Genomic DNA, 19,218 nt, shown 5'->3' on the forward strand with positions numbered 1-19,218 from the left:
CATAGGTTATATGTACTTATATGTTCTCTTCTTGGAGTGAAAGGGTGGATGACGTGTGTTTCAAGAATTTTCAGATTCCCACTCTTTTAAATTGTAAAAAAAAAAACATGTATTGTAGAAATTATGCAAATATTATAGGGATAATTTCAATAATGTACAATCTAGCATACAAAATTATATTTTTTTAGCCATATTTTTAAATTACACCCGCATAGCCACATTTTCACGGTATACAGCATTATACAACTTTATACACATATTGTAGAAATGTATCAACCTTATATAAAAGTGTATAATAATGTATAAGACTGGTATACAATATTATACAAAATTATACAAGAGGTGTTTATGCATATACATAACAGGTGTTTATACACACTTCTACACCATATAAAAGTGTATATTAGTGTATAAGAGGTGTTTATAAACACTTTACCGAAATCGTAGATCTGGTTTGCCGGCCCAAAAAGCGTTGTTGACCAGAACTCCGATAAACTGAAACGGAGTTTTTCACTATTAGGGTTTTGCTCTAAATCGAATTCTGATCGCCGTCAACTATGGTTGGCCCTACCCCGCCGTAATTGCACCCCAACCGTTGTCGTCTCTCAATCGAATTCTGATCGCCGTCAACTATGGTTGGCCCTATGCCGCCGCAATTGCAACCCCAGTCACTGGCGACGGCAAGGTTCAGCGAATTTCGTTCGCTTCTGTAACACCTCGGACCTTTAACTTAAGCTTTGAGCGTGATTCTAGACTTAGGAAAATCAGACAGAAGTGTTGGAGCTGGAAATTGGAATTTGCAGGTCAAGTGTGAGCGATACTTCATAGTATGGGATCCAAGTGCGGGACGCACTTGGAAGGACTGGACGTACTCCTATCCCGCACTTCACCAGGGAAATTAGCTACTCACTGGAATTTGACATTCCACAAGGTGCGGCCTGTACTTCGTCCGCTTCAGTGAACAATATAAATATTCAGACTCAACTTTATTTTCTTATTTTCAAATTCCTGAACCCTAGAACGACTTGTTCTCATTCTCCATCACCAAGAACACTAAGGTAAGCAATCCTAACCTATTCCAAATGGATTCTAACATATATTTATGAACATTAATCAAGAATTCATTGTTCTTAACCTAGGGTTGCAAGAAAATCAAGTTCAAGACTTAGGCTTTTGGGATTCTTCTCAAAGTTCAGACCCTTCTTGCAAATTTTGGACCATATACAGGTATGTGAGACTAACTATCTACGTTAGGGAGTGTTTATGATTCTCGCTACGCCTCGTTCTTCATACGTATCAGTGATTTGACTCAGAATACGCTTTAGCCCTAGTTCTTGAATAGTTATATAACTACTACTTCTAGGGATATAGTTTCATAATTCGTTCATGGTTATCATTTTGAATATCATGAACTCAGTGCGTAATCATTATAGACTTGTGTATTGACATCACATGAGTCTCAATCAGTGTATAATCGGATATTGTCTTAAGTTTCATAATCAGAAACAGTTATCATGCTATTAGCTATAGTCAGTCTCAGTTTTGTAAATTGTTTAATGTTGAACACATGTATCTTTATTTTTGGGCCCTAGGCCACAGTTTATGCATACGTATTTCCTGGGCCTGAGGCCACATGTCACGACCCAATCGGAGGGCCATGACGGGCACCAGGAGCTAACCCACCGGGCACCTCTCATCATACTTCCACAAACTTACCCAGGTGAGCCACATGGCCTAATCATAATCTCTATGCGTCAATAACACAATTTCCATTGGGCTAAGGCACTTTTATATCAACATCAACACTATGCCCATATATATATATATGCACAAGCCGATGAGGCTAACAAAATGATATACAAAAATATGAGCCGACAAGGCTAAAAGACATCTAGCTATACACAACTGTCTACGAACCTCTAGAAAGAGTATGTATCATCATAAAGACGGGACAGGGCCCCGCCATGCCTATATATGTATACAAAAGAATAGTACCAACACCGCGACTCCGAATCAAATAGAGCTCAGTTAGCCTCTGGATGGCGCCCTAAGGATCAAGTCTGTCTCCGTCTATCTCGCGGGAATGTCGCGTCCGTCCACAAACAAAAAAAAGGACGCGCACGAATAATGTACCGAGTACGTGCACATTTATTTAGCCCTAGGCCAGCGCTTATATTTACAATTACGTGTGTGATTCTTCATTCGGTAATGTATGGAGTTCTTCGTATCCCTACCTTCCCGTTTAGTTCGCCGCTTTCAAAAGTACTTAGATTTATTCTTTCGGTTGCTTTACATATCGACAATTCAAATGTGCCGATGTCCCTTTACTTCGGGGGCCCGAAACTCGCAATACAGTAACGACTTATAGTTGACGATCCGGGCTCAGCTGTGGCTTGTCTCGTGAGCCCCGCTTCCTCCCGGGTGTTATCCCGCTTTCGGGCTTTCCGCTTTTTACGTTATCTTTTCGCATTCTTTAGAGGCTTCATAGACATAGTCCGCTACCAAACATTAGCGTACTTTCTGCCGTGTTAGCCTTGATGACATTTATTTCAGATGTTTAGACTTAAACAATATTTTCGCATTTAATATATTTAATGCGTACTTTTTAGTAGATCAAAGTATGTGTTAGTCTTATTTCCTTATTTTAGCATGTTTTGATATCACATATTAATTACCAAATTCTTGACCTATGGGTTCGGTCGGTCACATGCAGTTAGGCACCGAGTGCCAAGGTGCGCCTAGGCCATGGTTCGGAGCGTGACAACTTCTCCTTCACCTGCAAAAATAGCAATTATAGTGGGTTAAAACACAAACATGGGCTAATCCGGGTAAATATTTTCTTTAAATTGTCATACAGTGTTATTTTCCCAATATTATATGGAGTACTTATAGTAATTCAATTCAAATTGAATTAATCAGCCCAGAAAAAGAGAGGAGGTAGTGGTAGTAAGAATAAAATATTTTTGGGCTACATTATAATTTTGTGATAATTTGAAAAAATATAAAAATATTATATCAACAAGGGATGTTTAATCATTTTTTACCATGACATACAACATGGAAAAAAACATATGGCATACAACGTGTACAAGGAATACAAATTATTTATTTGAAAAGTATATTATATTAAGACTTCAGAATAATAGTGTATTTATAATGTATATGTATAAATATCATTCAATCCCACTTTGTTCGTAGAATATTTAATAAATTTTGATGGGTAGATTTAATAAGAGCCATGAGAAAAGTTAATCAAAAAAAGTTTGATCAATTTCAGAAAGTATATCACCAGAAATAGTAAAAAAAAACAATGAAAAATACAACACACCATATAATAGATAAAAGATTTACATAAATTGCAAAAGTCCTCTTTAAAAATGAATTTCCGTTAACTATAACATTAGAGTTTGTTTAATTTTAATAAAAGATAAATATTCTTAATTTTATCATATTTACTAGACACCGTATGCCCGAGCTGCGCATGGGCCCAACACTTTAGATTATAGTGTATCTATGTGTATGTAATTGTGTTTGGCTCCGTATCCAAAACTTTATTATAACATTATAGTTTGTCTTTCCGTATCCAAAACTTTATTATATTAGTGTTTGCTACAAATACTGACTCTCCTGATTTGGTCATCCAATTGAAAGATTTGAAATACACTTTCTCCTACCGAGTTTCACGCCATCATCTCTTTCTAATCAACAACACTGAAAAGCGCTTTCATGTGTCAGCATCTGCTGTAGTCTTAAATTTTTTAGTACAAACCAACTTCATCATTTTAAGAAAAAAAAATGTGTATACGTTTCTTGACCGTTTATATTTCGTCTTTTCGATGTTATTCCTCATTATTTGTGTGAGACGTATGTGTCTAAACTTATACCCAAAGGTATAAGTTTTAAATCTTTTGGTTTTATGACTTCTTTAGCGGTTTTTGTGTTCAATTTAAATCGTTATTTCTTTTTCCTGAATTTCTTCTTTAAATTTTCTCTAAGCGTACCTTTACCATTTTCTGAACTTATTATCATTATTTAAATGTCCTATTTTTTTTTCTTCTTCACGTGGATCTCATCTTAATTTTTTTTTTTTTTTTGCAATTATATCCTAATTCTTAACGTGGATCGCACCTTAATTTTTTTTATCTGTACTATTATGGAAGAGTAGACCCCACCATAATTTTTTTTATAGTATCATATAAAAGTGGGCCCCAACTTAATTTTTTTAAAATTTTCTACTATTATAGAAGAGTGGGCCCCACCTTTTTTTTTTTTAAATTTACTATTATAGAAGACCATTTATATTTCGCCTTCTTGATGTTATTCCTCATTATTGGTGTTAGACGTATGGTATAAGTTTTAAATCTTTTAGTTTTATGACTTCTTTAGCAGTTTTTGTGTTCAATTTAAATCGATATTTATTTTTTCCTGAACTTCTCTTCTTTACATTTTCTCTAAGCGTACCTTTACCATTTTTTGAACTTATTATCATTATTTAAATATCATATTTTTTTCTGTTGAAATTGTCTCCTACTTCTTCACGTGGACCTCACCTTAATTTTTTTCTTTTTTGCAACTGTCTCCTAATTCTCCACGCGGACCCCACCTTAATTTTTTTAATCTCTACTATTATGGAAGAGTGGACCCCACCTTAAATATTTTTTCACCTGCAATTGTCTACTTCTTCGCGTGGACCATCTTAGTTTTTTTTTTTTTTTTTTTTTTTGCAATTGTCTCCTAATTCTCATGCGGACCCTACCTTAATTTTTTAATCTCTCTATTATGGAAGAGTGGACCCCACCTTAAATATTTTTTTTAAAATAATTGTCTTCTACTTCTTATAGAGGACCCCATCTTAGTTTTTTTTTTTTTTTTTTTTTTTTGGTCGTCTCCTAATTCTCCACGCGGACCCCACCTTAATTTTTTTAATCTCTACTATTATGGAAGAGTGCGCCCCACTTTAGTTTTTTTTTTCATTCCTACTATTATAGAAGATTGGGCCCCATAATATATATATATATATTTTTTTTTACAATTTTTCTAGTTAGAAGATTGGGCCCTTTTTTTTTTTACAATTTTTCTACTATTAGAAGATATATATATTTTTTTTTATATATATATATATATATATATATATATATATATATATATTACTAAATGGCGTATGCCGTCTTTGTGTTCTGGATTATAGTGTATGTAGTTGTGTTTGGGTAGTGCTAATATATATATATTTTATATTATTAATAAACATACATAAGTTTGTACTGTTTTTATATATATATATATATATATTTATATATATATATATATATATATATATATATATATATATATTCAAAACACGATTAATATAATATTGAAGTTTGTGCTCTGTATCCGAAACTTTATTATATTAGTGTTTGCTACGAATACAAAGTTGACAAAAATTTATTAATACTTTTTAAAAGAGAAGACTTGTTAAAAAGTTAAACTTTTCCTCTCTTTGAGACAAAACAATAGCAATATTTAAGCATCAGTTGATACTTTGAATTTTAATTCGATTAATTTAAAGGTGTAAAATATTCTATTGTTAATGTATGTAGATTGGACCTAAAAAATACTTATTATTTTTTATCAAATTTTGATTTGGATAATTCTAATTATTAAATTAATTTTACATGTTTAAAACGAAACAAAGTAGAAATTTGATTTTCTATTTAAACGAAGAACTACTATTTTTTTAATTTTTGGTGAATATTCTTGGTTTAGCTCATTTTACATGTCATGTTGTCTTTTGCACGTTTTTTTAAGGAAACGTCAATTAGAATTAGAATTTGACTAATTTACCTTATTTATTATTTGATTTCCATTTAATATTTTTTTTTACGACATTAATCTCTTATCACATTTATTAGAGTAAGAATAAAAATAAAAAGTAATTAAATTCTATCTTATTTTAAAATATAAATATTTTAAGTATATTTATTTTAGTAAACATAACAAATAAATGACATGACGGAATAGCAAATACAACAGTTAAATATCTAGATTAGATCTCAGGTTAATATAAGACAAGAAAGAAAATTGTATGGTTTGGCTACTTAACCTTTTAAAGAAAAGCAATAATATGGGTCCACGTTTTTTACTGTACAATAATTTCATTTGCTCCCACTAATGGGTTGATACGCATGTGGCAATGAATCCACCATTGTTGAATATTATTTGATTTTTTAATATGGGGAGCACGTTTTTTTTTTTTAATATTGCTTATTTTTTTAATATGGGGTCCACTTTTTTGTTTTTGATATTGTTTGATTTTTTTTAACATGGGGTCCACTTTTTTTTTTTTTTTTTTTTTTTAACATGAGTTGGAGGTGAATAACGAAATCACCCCCAACTCATGCTTCTAATATATTTATTACTATTATAGAAGACCGTTTATATTTTGCCTTCTTGATGTTATTTCTCATTATTGGTGTTAGACGTATGGTATAAGTCTTAAATCTTTTAGTTTTATGATTTCTTTAGCAGTTTTTGTATTCAATTTAAATCGTTATTTATTTTTCCCGAACTTCTCTTCTTTACATTTTCTTTAAGCGTACCTTTACCATTTTCTGAACTTATTATCATTATTTAAGTATCCTATTTGTTTCTGTTGCAATTGTCTCCTACTTCTCCACGCGAACCCACCTTAATTTTTTTAATCTCTACTATGGAAGAGTGGGCCCCACCTTAAATATTTTTTCCCTAGCAATTGTCTCCTACTTCTTCACGTGGATCCCATCTTTTTTTTTTTTGCAATTATCTCTTAATTCTCCATGCGGACCCCACCTTAATTTTATTATGGAAGAGTGGACCCCACCTTCACTTAGTTTAGCTCATTTTACTTGTCATATTGTCTTTTGTACGGTTTTTTAAGAAAACATCAATTAGAATTATAATTTAATTAATTTACCTTATTTATTAGTTGATCTCCATTTAATATTATTTTTTCTTTTACGACATTAATCTCTTTTTACATTTATTAGAGTAAGAATAAAAATGAAAAAGTGATTAAATTCTATCTGATTTTAAAATATAAATATTTTAAGTATATTTATTTTCATAAACATAACAAATAAATGACATGACGAAATATCAAATACAACAGTTAAATATCTTGATTAGATCTCAGACTAATATAAGAAAAGAAAGGAAATTGTATGGTTTGACTACTTAACCTTTTGAAGAAAAGCAATAATATGGGGCCTACGTTTTTTGTTGTACAATAATTTCATTTCTTTCCTACTAATGGGTTAGTACGCATGTGGCAATGAATTAACTATTATTGACTTAATGGGGATACTTTGGGAATTACATGAATATTGTTTAATTTTTTAATATGGAGTGCCCTTTTTTTTTTACATTGCTTTTTTTTTTTTTTTTTTAATATTGCTTTTTTTTTTTATTTTTTTTTTTTTTTTAATATGGGGTTCACTTTTTTTTTTTTTAATTTTTTTTTATACATGAGCTTCGAGGTGGTGGGGTTCACCTTTTTTCCTTTTTTTTTTTTTTTAGACGAAACCACTTTGGATTATATAGTGTATCTATGTATATGTTGTTGTGTACAATTATAAAGATTTATGTATTGGGTAGTGATAGCATATATATTTTATATTGCTAATAAACATACCTAAATTTACACTGTCGATGCATATATATAGATGAACATTAATACATATACACAAATGTTATTTGTTTATTAAGTGAAATTATGTGAGCATGATAAAATAGTGAAAAGTAAAAGGAGTGTAAAAGTGACACGTGGCCAAAATCATAATTAATACCTGCCACTTGAAATGACATCATCTGTTGTGATGCAATTTTTATGAGCAGGGAAAAAATTGAAAAAGTATGAATATATTTAATACTAAGATATAGTAAGATTCTACTTTTAACTAATGAAAATGACAAGTTCTTTGACCAAATTGCCCTTGGTTGATGATCCACTTCTTCAACTCATGCTTTTATATAGTTTAGTTTTAAAAAAGGGAATTTGTCTATTACAAATTAAAAACTGAAAAAATGGAAGAAATTGCACGAATTGTCCTTCAAATGGGCTGGTATTTAATTTTTGCCTTTAGCAATTAATTTAGGAATAATTTCAATAATATACTTATGCCCAAAGGTATAAGTTTTAAGTGTATATCCAAAGGTATAAGCTTTAAATGTTTTGCTTTTATGACTTCTTTAGCAGTTTTTGTGTTCAATTTAAATCGTTATTTTTTTTCCCGAACTTCTCTTCTTTACATTTTCTCTAAGCGAACCTTTACCATTTTCTGAACTTATTATCATTATTTAAATATCCTATTTTTTTCTGTTACAATTGTCTTCAACTTCTTCACGTGGACTCTACCTTAATTTTTTCCTAGCAAATGTCTCCTACTTCTTCACGTGGACCCCACCTTAATTTTTTATTTTTAGTTTTGCAATTGTCTGCTAATTCTCCACGTGAATTCACCTTAATTTTTTTAATCTCTACTATTATAGAATAGTGAGCCCCACCTTAATTTTTTTTTTTAAATCTCTACTATTATAAAAGATTGGGGCCCACCTTATTTTTTTTTTCAAACATTTTTTCTACTATTATTTTTTTTTTTTTTAAGATTGGGGCTCATCTTTTTTTTTTGTTTTTTTGGTGGGGGGGAGACTGACGACGGAACTCATGTTTCTATATAGTAGAGTAAAAAAAATAAAAATAAAAATTAAAGACTAAAATTACTTTAAAATATAGTTAAGCAATTATTTGAAACCTACCTAGATATAAAGGACCATTTTTCATTTTGTCGTCCCTAACTGAAAAAACACCACACATAACACACCTGTTTCGCAGGCTTAGTCAAGATTAACCGCACTTAGGACGGCGTAATGGCGCTGTTAATTCGCCGGTATCGGATTTATGGTTTTGCGTCGCCGTTAATTAGGTGCTTCAGGTCAGAAGCAGCATTAAAAGCATTGGGTAAAGCATCTGAAGACAAAATCCCAAACCTAATCCTCTACAATTATCCTTCATTTTCCGGTGCTTTTGCTGCACTTTTCGCTCACCTCTATCACTCTCGTCTCAACATTCCTTACCTCGTCTTGCCTTTCTCTTCCGTTGAACCCTTCAGGTAATTTGTCTGGTTTTCACTTGACAACAAAGTAAAAGAAATTTTTGAATGCTGTGATCTTAAACTAAAAGAAATGTGTCCTTTAATCTTGTGTTCTTAAAACATGTCTTTAGTTGCCAAAAAAAGTTAAAAAAATTATTCTTTTTTAAAATGGATCGAAGTAAGACAAATAAATTGAGGTGCATAAATAGTTTAATGCTACAATGAATAGTTTAACTATGATGAATCATATAACTACTACTACTCCTACTTGAATTGGGACAAATAGATACAGAGGATTCATGTAATCATTTACATTGCAGGTAGGTTTGATCACTGAAGAAAATACTTAACGAATTTCTGCATTGTTCAAATATTTAAAGAAGAATAGAATTCGTAATATTAACATGTAGTCTTTTTTTTATTCTTTATTCAGTGCGTTTCTGGGATTGAACATGTATTTTTTTTCTTCCCTTTCCTTGTAATTTTCTTGATAGAGTTGAAGACTTGTGCATTGATGGGCTGCAAAATTGTTACTTCCTTGATTTTGTTGGTCCAAAAGGATTTGCAGTGGAGCTTGCTCGTCGGACCTCATGCCAGTAAGCTTTTCTTTTTTATTTATTTATTTATATATAAATAAACATAAATTTCTTCAGATGCTGGTTGTTTTATTGATTTTCACTTTGATAGTGGTTGTGGGAGTTGAAGACTGGCTATGAATTGATTTTTTTTCCCCATAAAACTAGGATAGTAGGGTTTGATCACCGGAAGTCCGTGCTATCCAACATCCCTTTGAATCAAAATTCTGGTGGGAGTCTCACATTTCATGTCAACCTTGAGAAAAGTAGTTCCGTTGCTGTTTATGAACATTTCTCTTCTAGGCTTTCAGAGGTTAGATCTAATAAAGTGCATTCTATTGTGTTGTCATTGGCAGTACTTGTTTTTTAGCTAGATTGTTTTTCAAAGCGACTGGCCCTAAAGTAGTGATGTATGTGTTTGTTTAACGCACAGGGGGATGCTATCAGCTTGCTAAACTCTACTTTTCAAGATCGAGTTGAAAATGTTCTAAAATATATAGAGGATGGAGATCTTCACAGGTGGAGTTTGCCTGATATTAGGGCCTTTGGGATTGGAATTAACCACTGGCGTTCAAAATTGAATTGCATCACTAATCCACAAATGTATGAACAGGTACGTATTATTTTTTACTTTTGCTTTGTTGTGTGTGGTGGTGGGTCACTTGGTTGTCTAGGATGGAAGACTGGAGATAATAAAGCATGCATTTGATGCTATGTAGTTTTTCCATTTTATTCTGCTCAAATGGAGCTGATCTAGATAATTTCATGTTTTATTCGCTTGTGCATAATATGTTTTCACTCAGTAGAGTAACAAATTATAATTTTTTATTTTTTTCCTAAAACAGCTAATGGGGATTTGCACCGATGATTTGATTGCGAATGGAAACTCCCATATTTCAAATAGACTAGCTGCTGCAAACAAATTGCTGGATAAGTTTTTCAAAATTCGGCTGGGGAGAGGACTTTATGGTGAATGCTTGGTAAAGAACAACAATCATTTATGACGTTTTCTTCTGAAACAACAATCATTTATGAAGTTTCTTCTGAATTGACAACTAAATCCATAATACTGAAAATAGCATGAAGTCTATGAGACCACAGTTGAATGTATGTCAGGGTTTAGAATATTTAGTTTCAACAACAAGTTGTACAGCTGTCTGCTTGACTTATTTTCAATCTTCTGTAGGTTTCCATATGCCAGGTTATTCATGCTTAGTCAATGTTAAATCTATTTAGGTTATAATTGTAATTTTTGTTTCCCTTTCTCAACATAACTAAGTGAAGTACTTAAATTCTGTGTTATCTTTTAGGGGGTTAGAGCTGATGGAAATTCAGACTTAAGTGATGAAATTGGCAAGGAACTAAGCAAGAAAAGTGCTGCAGCTGGACTCAGGTTTCTATGTTTATTTATCTTATTCTTTTCTTTGATGTGTTACATGTTCACTGAGACCCTTTTTATTTTCGCTTTCGAATTAGAAAGATCATAAGCTGCATCAGAAATTAAAAGCTTCATGATCCACATTCATGACTAGTTTTATACTAAAAAGAGCATATCTGAGATTATTTGTTGCTTTTACCACAATTTAGTACATATAACTGCTGCATTTACTTTGAATCTATTATACCCCAGGCCTATAGGAGCAGTCATATACCTTCAGCGGAAGAATCTCAAGATGTGTTTGAGGACTGGAGATGCTGCTACTGATACTTCAGAAGTTGCCAAGGTCTGCAACATGATTCACTTGTCTTGGTGGTTATTCACTTATTTATTTCTCTTCATATTGAAGATATTACTCACCACTAAGCGAGACAGTGACTCCTTGTACTATCTTTGAAAATTACGCTGCCAGCTATGTTCGTCCCACACCCTCCCACAAACAAGCACAGATTATTGCTCTTTAATTTCCATAAACAAATGCTTTGCTTCTTTAAACATGCAGGCATATGGTGGAGGTGGTTCTCCTAGTTCTAGCTCATTTATAATTCGGATGGATGAGTATAACCAGTGGCTCTCAGTGCATTCATCCTGAGTGGGGGTACGATATGAATTCCCATCCTCTTCATAGTTAAGCCAACTCATACCGAGATTATTCTATGAATCATTGAATTCCCTTTGAATGTTTAGCTGAGATAGATGGATTCTCGAAGTAATCATTTTGCTTAGGCAAATATATTTTTAAAATGGCATCAAGGAGACGCAGAAGTACAAAAAGAAAAAGAGAAAAAATGTAAACTAAGAAAGGAGCAAGAAGAGGGATGAGATCTTGGAGGGACCATCAGTTAGTTGAAAGGAAATCTTGGAGGGACCATCAGTTAGTTGAAAGGAAATCTTGAAACTGGAGAAAATCTTTAAGTTCTTCCGCTGTCTCTTCCTTACAGACAAAAAAAAAAAGAGACTTGTAAGGCATCACAAGGCATCGCAATTTTACTATATAATGATTTGTGGCACTTGAGCCGAGGGTCTTTCGGAAACAGCATCTCTACCTCCACGAGGTAGGGGTAGGGTGTGCGTACACTCTACCTCTCCAGACCCCACCTTGTGGGATTACACTAGGCATGTTGTTGTTGTTGTAAATAGCTACAGATTCACTCTCAAAAGCATCATTTTTTGTGAAGCAAAGCATCTATTGTTTCTTGAAGACAATGAAGGAATTTGTTTGGGAATCAATACTTGGGCTATATGCATTTTGTCCGTTTTGTTGTTCATAGACTTTCCTAAAAATGTGTCAGAAATTGATTATATGTTCATATTCATTATACGTATATAGAGATAAAAATATTCACAACCACAAAGGGTTTGGTAGCACATGGCTGTCTATGTTCATCTGGTAGTTGTTCCTATACTTTCGACTGATGGATTCATAATTGCTTTCAGTATACCTTGTTAGTGAATTTTGAGTTGCTTATGATACCTCCCTCACTTGCAAGCGTTACCGTGTTTGTGCACGTTCTAGTTGTTCCTCATGCTACTTAAGACTGATGGATGCACAATTGCTTTCGTCTTCACGTTGCAAGTGGGTGAATTTTCTTCTATAACCAAGATTGAAGAAGATAGAGCAGAACCATTTAATTGCTTCCATGGCAAATACGATTGCAGTTGAATACAGTAGAACTCTAGAAGACTTCGATAATCTTTTGTTTTTTCAAGAATGTTGGCCATTACTTACAAGAGAGAATTTAGGTGGGAGAAATAGTACAGAGAACCTGAACATGCAATAAAGTGGTAATGATTTTCCAGATCTAGGTGTGTAACTTCTGAATACTAGTGAAGAGAAGATAGAGATTCTTTTAGGATACCTATACACTGTATTGAATATATCCAGTTATCTAGCTGGACACCCATCAACAGCTATGCCTTTGGCTGTTGGACAAGTTGCCAATTTGCAGTGTTCCCCGTTGGTACCCCACCAAGTCAGTCCTTTATTCTCCATTCCCAATGAGAAATATAGTAGGACTGCCATGAAAGCTACTCCTGCATCCAGCGCTGCAGATAGAATGTAGTTGTATCTTTGCCACCATTTCTTTCGGTATCGGAAGATGAAGAAGTTGAAAATTGTGCCGACAATGACCCACGCATTATAATTTAATGGCGTTGCTGGTGGCATGGCACCTGTTGCTCCCAGAAGAACTGGAAGGTTGATCAGGGGAATCCATGATTGTGTTGGAAGCACTTTATGCAAGAGCCACACTATTACAGGTCCTACTGCGCCTCCAAGGAAGAACCAGTTCATGGAGCTGTAGTTCCCAAGAGTTCCAAAAATCCTTTTTGGTCCAACCAAACCCCAGATAACTGATGCATCAAAAAACACACGATCTCCTGGGCATGTCCATGGACTGTCTGGTGGGAGGATATCATCTTGACATATGTTCTCGATGGAGTTTAGTAACCACCACGCCACAGCTATGTTGATAGTTCCGGAAATTATTGTACCTAAAAACTGGAATTTGAACAAGAATGAAAAATATTCTTTTATTCTGGAATTTACTGTTGTTTGGAACACTGATAAATTTTAGTTTCTGGAAAACATTGACTAAGCTAGTTAAATAACGTGTCTCAAAGATGAATTGCTAAATTCTTGTGTATGTTGATAGATTATGAAATCCGAACACTCTGCATTTACTTGTATTCTCAATTTTAATTTAAAATAGCTGCTTCTAATGAGCATTGCACTCATAATTTAGCAAGAATCTGATTTGACAACAATCTACTAAATGCCTTTTGGTGCTTTTCTTGTTTTGAAAATTCGGGGAAGGAGGAGATTGGGCTTTGAGTGATGGGTTTGGAAATGCAAACTCAGTCGCGTCTAATTCTTATCATAAATAAAATAAAATGCAAACTCAGTCCATAGAAGTGATCCTAATGCCTATATATCTATGTAGTGATCTAATGTCTGTATTTCCAATTTTTTGGCAGAAACAATAAAGGGAATCTACCTGAACCAAGAACATTGATCGAGGGGGGATCTTCATGTAGTGGCCCAGTTTGAAGTCGCTGAGGAAAGAGACAGCCTGTGACATACTCATGTACCCATAGACTTTGAAGCACACATTGGCTATTGGTCTTCCTGGTAGTATAATTCCCATGACATATTCTGTGATTATGTTCAAGCCTGGGGTCTGCAAATTAGCATCATAAATAAGAAATTTGGAAAGAGCTTGAAATAACAAAGGTGATGTTGGATTTGTTCTTGTAATAAATCCAACCAGTTTAAGGTATCAGATACCCGCCGGGGGTTGCATATTGGTATGTTAAACAAAGAGTGAATGTTAGTCATTTAGTAGTGTTTACAGCTTCTGTAAGCTCCAACAACACTACATTAAGATTTCATTTGAACCTCAATGCTAATGGCCTAGAATTTGGCAGAAAACAGTTCAAGCATGCTAATCAATCTGATAGGCAAAACATGCTTGTGGTGCTAAATCTAAGTGTAAGTGTGTCTGCTTTATCACCTGGTTTGTTGTAGCTGTTATGATGCTGATTGGAAGCGTGAAGATAAAAGCAATAGCACTTGCAAATATAAGCCCCCACCATGGCATCTGGACTTGGTTATTCAAGAAAATGCAGAGGATTAGGGAGACTGCTAGTGTCACCAAAAGCAATGCATTAAACCACCAAGAAGGTATGTCCTTGTATTTCCTCATTAATCTTGTATGAATATCCTCCTTTCCCTTATATGAAGCACGGAATCTTTCATAGATTTCCCTACACATTGCAAACGGACAATAAAGGCAATCCTTAATCACCACTATTGAAGTTTATTAATAAGCAATTATTAACCATATTCATAGTTCCACTTAACTATGGAAAATTTGCTGCTAAACAGCTCTGTATATGTAACAGTCGAGGTGTCAAAAATTTGAAGAAATGTAAAATAAAATGACAGATCATCAATTTTGGGATGATAAGACATGTAACAAAAACTTAGTTTTCCTTGACTTCGACCCTAGATTGTAAAACACAAGGAGCAACTTAGACTGTTAGAGCGTGTTTTACCTTCCGTAGAACAAAGCCACGTGTGTAAGAGTGGATGCTATAGTAGCAAAACCAAAACCGTAAGTGAGAGCAAAGAACATGCTCATATGTATCCGCCCTTGCTCCTCATACTTCCCGATATCTAGCTCAAACTTGTCATTCACGATGGATGATATATCGTACTTCTGACCTTGTGATGTGAATAAGTGCGATGAGAAAATGGGAAATTTGGAAGCACCATACAAGTCAAAACCCCAATATGCTATTGGGATCACAATGTATATTATCAACATGTACCCTGCAAAGACGTTGACAATGGCAAAGAAAGGGCAGATGAGGGGGCTGAACAAGAAGGATGCCACAGCAGACCAATCTAGGGTTATAGCTCCAAGTCCCAGGCCCCTCATGCCTGATCCAATTTGCTGAGCTGTCACTGATTTGGAGAATGCCCAGCAGATCCATGAGATGCTCGTGAGCGTTGAGAATAGATATCCTGGTACCACGTACCAGCAAAAGCTGCATATCAATGCAATGAGGAAAAATTTTGCTCTTGACATGTGCCTATCATCTTTCTCATGCAAGGCCCTGCAAAGATCAATGCGTGTTACGATTTGCTGCATCTTTGACCCATTTGAAAAAAGAAAATTACTGTGGAACTGTTTAGTTGTTCTATATGAGAGCACAGGTGGATGAAAAGCCTTTCAACCATTGTATAGTCTGAAATGAATGAGAAAACTTGATACTGTCATAGAAACTTACAGTTAGGATTCATATAGTTGACTTCAACTTGATTGGTATTGAGGTATAGTAGTAATTGTTGAATAGACTCATTTTGGGAAAGATTGGATTGTGATGCTTTAGACTGTAAAATTGGTTATGTCTCTTGCTTTCCATTTTTGTATGTTTCAAAAGGAATGTCACCTCTCTATATTTTGTAAGTTTTTAATTCCATCATTCACTTGTACCCCTGAACTATACTAACTGTATAAACGTGCCTATGAAACCTCAGTTTGCAAATAATCCATTTTACAAGAAGAAAGGTTGTATTCTTGTTTCTTTGCTTGATATTTATCAGGAAAATGAATTAAGTTGTGATCTTACAGATGCTCGACTTGTATTTCATGATTGACGTAGGTTTTTGGACTTCTTGTGGTATCTTGATGAAACCATAGTCAGATAATCAGCATGCAGACTATTTGGATTGTTGGTTGGCGCTCAGCAGTCAGCAGTTGAAATTAAAGGGAGGATTTCAAATTACGTCTTAAAGTTCCTTTGTACTTACTATTGTAAAATTATGCATACGTTGTTTGTAAACCACAGACATATCAAAAGAGGTTTGTCTACTAAGGATCAACTACCGAAATGCTATCAATGTACAAATGTGAATTCTCTATGCGTGCCACACCCCCGTTTACTAAGTAGCAGTAGTTCTCATATCTTACATTACGCTAATTGTGCAAAGAATTAAAGTTGTAACATACCCGGAAGAATTTGACTAAATTATTCTTAAAAAATATTGAAGAAGTACATAAACTTTTTATTTCCAGAAAAAGCAAAAAAATTGGTTTATGCCGTTGTTTTGAGTTAATAATGGTACTAGGGGTCGGCGAGATCTCTAAGCTGGCCGTCAGCTGTCAAAGGATCGATATAACTTGCATGTGACCAAGTAAATACATACAATGATCAACTTTTTTCCTTGAGAGTTGCATTATTTTATTAACAACCAATATGGATAGAATATGGTCAAAAATAGGAAGCACATGGCTAAGCAAATTTTAAAATCGGCTACTCCTTTCCCATTTATATAACCCTTTTGAAGTAGAATCTAAGAATTTTTTGAGTTGAATTTATTATGCCTATAAATTATTGGGCACGAGATGTTTCGCTTAAGGAAAGGATCAGGTAGGGAAATGAAAATAAATAGTAAGTACTTGTCAGTGTCGTTTTCGCACGACTTGATACCTAAAAGTATAGAGAATTAATTAATTGAGATGCTGTTAAATAAGGCGTCAAAATCTTGTAGTCTAGTTTCCAAGTTAAGTAAGTTAGAAGACGTCACAAAGAAAGTAGTCTCTATTACATAGGATCTAATTAAAGTTGTTCTACTATACTTAAGGACTAATCAGTTGAACTAAATCTATTCTACTGCTTAAAAAATTGCCAAAATAGAATAGAAAAATTATAAAAATGAAACTCATCGAATAAGAATTTCACATTACCGGAAAAGTGAGACTTGAACCAAAGTACCGGGCCACCACATATGCGCGGGCTCCACTACGTACTTCCTTAAAAGTCCAGCCCAGCCATATCCCAAAACCTGCAAAACAACGGATTTTTACATTGAATTTCGTCTATCAAAACAATAGTCGAAAAATATATATTTGTATATAATATATAGTACTCCCTCGGTCCACACTTATGTGATATAACTTGATTAGACACGGAATTTAAGAAAGAAAGGAAGATTTTTAAAATTTGTGATCTAAAATAAGTCATAGATATTTGTGTGGTTGTAAATCATTTCATTAAGGATAAAAGGAAAGTTTTAAGTTAAATTATTTCTAGATTAAGAAATGTATAATTCTTTTTGGGACAAACTAAAAGGTAAAGTGTATCATATAAATTGGGACAAAAAGAGCATACATATAATGGACATAATTAGTGTATATTTTTTGTATATGTGATTAGAAAATAGTAATTATTTTGACCGAGCAGCCAAATATGTTAAAAGCCTAAAAGAGATAAATAACTTGCTAAAACAGTTTGAAATATTTGAACGAGGTTGCAAAATAGTTTAGGAAGCATTAACAGAAGAACTCTTCAAAGTGAAATTCTAGCATCTAGTTTACATTACCTCAATAAGATAATAAAACAAAACATATACTATAAAAACGATAAAGTGTTTCACACTATATCAGATCACCAGAGTGATAACGATATATAGATAACTTGCATTCTTTCTTTTGTGTGTGCGCGCTTTACGTAATAATATAAGGATGAGGGTGAAACTTTTTTTTTTTTTTTACCTGAGTAGTAATAATAAGAAGCCAACCAGCCAAGAACGATATATTCCTACGGTAAAAAGCTTTGATAATAGTCACAATTCCAACGGCATAAGCTGAACCATTTCCAAAAGCACTTCCAGCATTAGCAAAAATAGAAATGAGCACATGTTCTTTCATGTTAAACGGGCCTGGATTCAGCGAAAACAACCTGGATCCAAATCCAGGTAACCTGAACTTCGTTGTTGGCAAAACAGTAGCTAAGAAGTGACCAATTGGTAGAGTTGCCACTTGGACTGTTATTTGTGTTATAACTAAAGGCTCAGTTCGATATGAGAAAAATTGGTTGAGAAAAGAGAGTAAACAACAAGAGAAAAGGCCTAGAAACCACATTCTAAATGTCCATACGGGTAGGGTGGGGTCATCAGTGTTGGTCACCGTTAACCGGACTTCTTCAATCGGTGATTCGTCGTCTTCATTATCGGAGTTGGTGGCTCCGGTGAGTGATTCTGGCTGGTAAGTTCCCATAGTGAAACAACTTGGCCAAAGAGAATGTGAACTATAGAGTAAAAGGCTAATGCAAGGGTTGTGGTCCTATTTAATGCATGAGGTTTAAATTATTTTTTTTAATTTTTAATCCAACAACATGGGCTACAATTTGACTTACCATATTCAACGCTAAAATTCAGGGCTACTTGCTGGAGCGAGGACAAGTAGAGTGTAAATCTATGACAAAATAACAATTTCATTATGGGTATTTTCATCTTTGGGCAGTTGACCAAAGAACCAGTTGATGAAGATAAGATGATCAAAGCATCCGAGAGTTTGACCAATATATTAGTCTATCTAGTCGGATGATAATTACTTAAAAATTAAAATTCAATGTTGAAAAAAATAACACGAGGTGATTTTCTTGTTCAAATTTAGATAGATGAGTTACTAGATATTGATGTCAGTGAGAGGCAATAAGTATAGAAAGGAACAATAAAGGTGCGCACAAATGGTCGAACACCACCGATATTAAAAGATGAGGATTAACAAATTGAAGAGAAAGAAAAGAG

The 19,218-nt window shown here is 33.8% G+C and overlaps 2 protein-coding genes across 3 annotated transcripts; one reads left to right on the top strand and one right to left on the bottom strand.

Moving 5' to 3' along the window:
- Positions 1–8,811: 8,811 nt before the first annotated feature.
- On the top strand, positions 8,812–16,544 carry LOC132064745 (uncharacterized). Of its 2 annotated transcripts, none has more exons than XM_059457845.1 (10): positions 8,812–9,125; positions 9,602–9,703; positions 9,851–9,995; positions 10,116–10,295; positions 10,528–10,662; positions 10,993–11,075; positions 11,313–11,406; positions 11,623–11,718; positions 14,097–14,802; positions 16,259–16,544. In XM_059457845.1, the coding sequence occupies exons 1-8, from the start codon at positions 8,884–8,886 to the stop codon at positions 11,710–11,712; spliced, it is 1,071 nt and encodes a 356-aa protein (XP_059313828.1). In that variant the 5' UTR covers positions 8,812–8,883; the 3' UTR covers positions 11,713–11,718; positions 14,097–14,802; positions 16,259–16,544. The 2 variants fall into 2 exon arrangements, with proteins under 2 accessions (XP_059313828.1, XP_059313827.1); XM_059457844.1 differs by having other exon boundaries at positions 16,290–16,544.
- Positions 12,930–18,816, bottom strand: LOC132064746 (oligopeptide transporter 4). The gene is made up of 6 exons (XM_059457846.1): positions 18,182–18,816; positions 17,375–17,472; positions 15,177–15,740; positions 14,633–14,885; positions 14,117–14,299; positions 12,930–13,620 (listed from the first exon to the last, which is right to left on the bottom strand). Exons 1-6 carry the CDS (start codon positions 18,683–18,685, stop codon positions 13,006–13,008), a joined length of 2,217 nt encoding a protein of 738 aa, XP_059313829.1. The 5' UTR covers positions 18,686–18,816; the 3' UTR covers positions 12,930–13,005.
- Positions 18,817–19,218: the final 402 nt, after the last annotated feature.

The sequence above is a fragment of the Lycium ferocissimum genome, chromosome 7 (assembly GCF_029784015.1).
Source record: "Lycium ferocissimum isolate CSIRO_LF1 chromosome 7, AGI_CSIRO_Lferr_CH_V1, whole genome shotgun sequence".
NCBI lineage: Eukaryota > Viridiplantae > Streptophyta > Magnoliopsida > Solanales > Solanaceae > Lycium > Lycium ferocissimum.

Bases quoted from the DNA above. Each gene is read 5' to 3' on its own strand.
- LOC132064745 (XM_059457845.1), top strand. From the start codon at position 8,884: ATGGCGCTGTTAATTCGCCGGTATCGGATTTATGGTTTTGCGTCGCCG. The intron at 9,996-10,115 runs GTTAGATCTAAT...TTTAACGCACAG, and splicing joins TCTCTTCTAGGCTTTCAGAG to GGGGATGCTATCAGCTTGCT. The intron at 10,296-10,527 runs GTACGTATTATT...TTCCTAAAACAG, and splicing joins ATCCACAAATGTATGAACAG to CTAATGGGGATTTGCACCGA.
- LOC132064746 (XM_059457846.1), bottom strand. From the start codon at position 18,685: ATGGGAACTTACCAGCCAGAATCACTCACCGGAGCCACCAACTCCGAT. The intron at 15,741-17,374 runs GTAATGTGAAAT...TGATCTTTGCAG, and splicing joins GTTCAAGTCTCACTTTTCCG to GGCCTTGCATGAGAAAGATG. The intron at 14,300-14,632 runs GTGATAAAGCAG...GCTAATTTGCAG, and splicing joins TAACAGCTACAACAAACCAG to ACCCCAGGCTTGAACATAAT.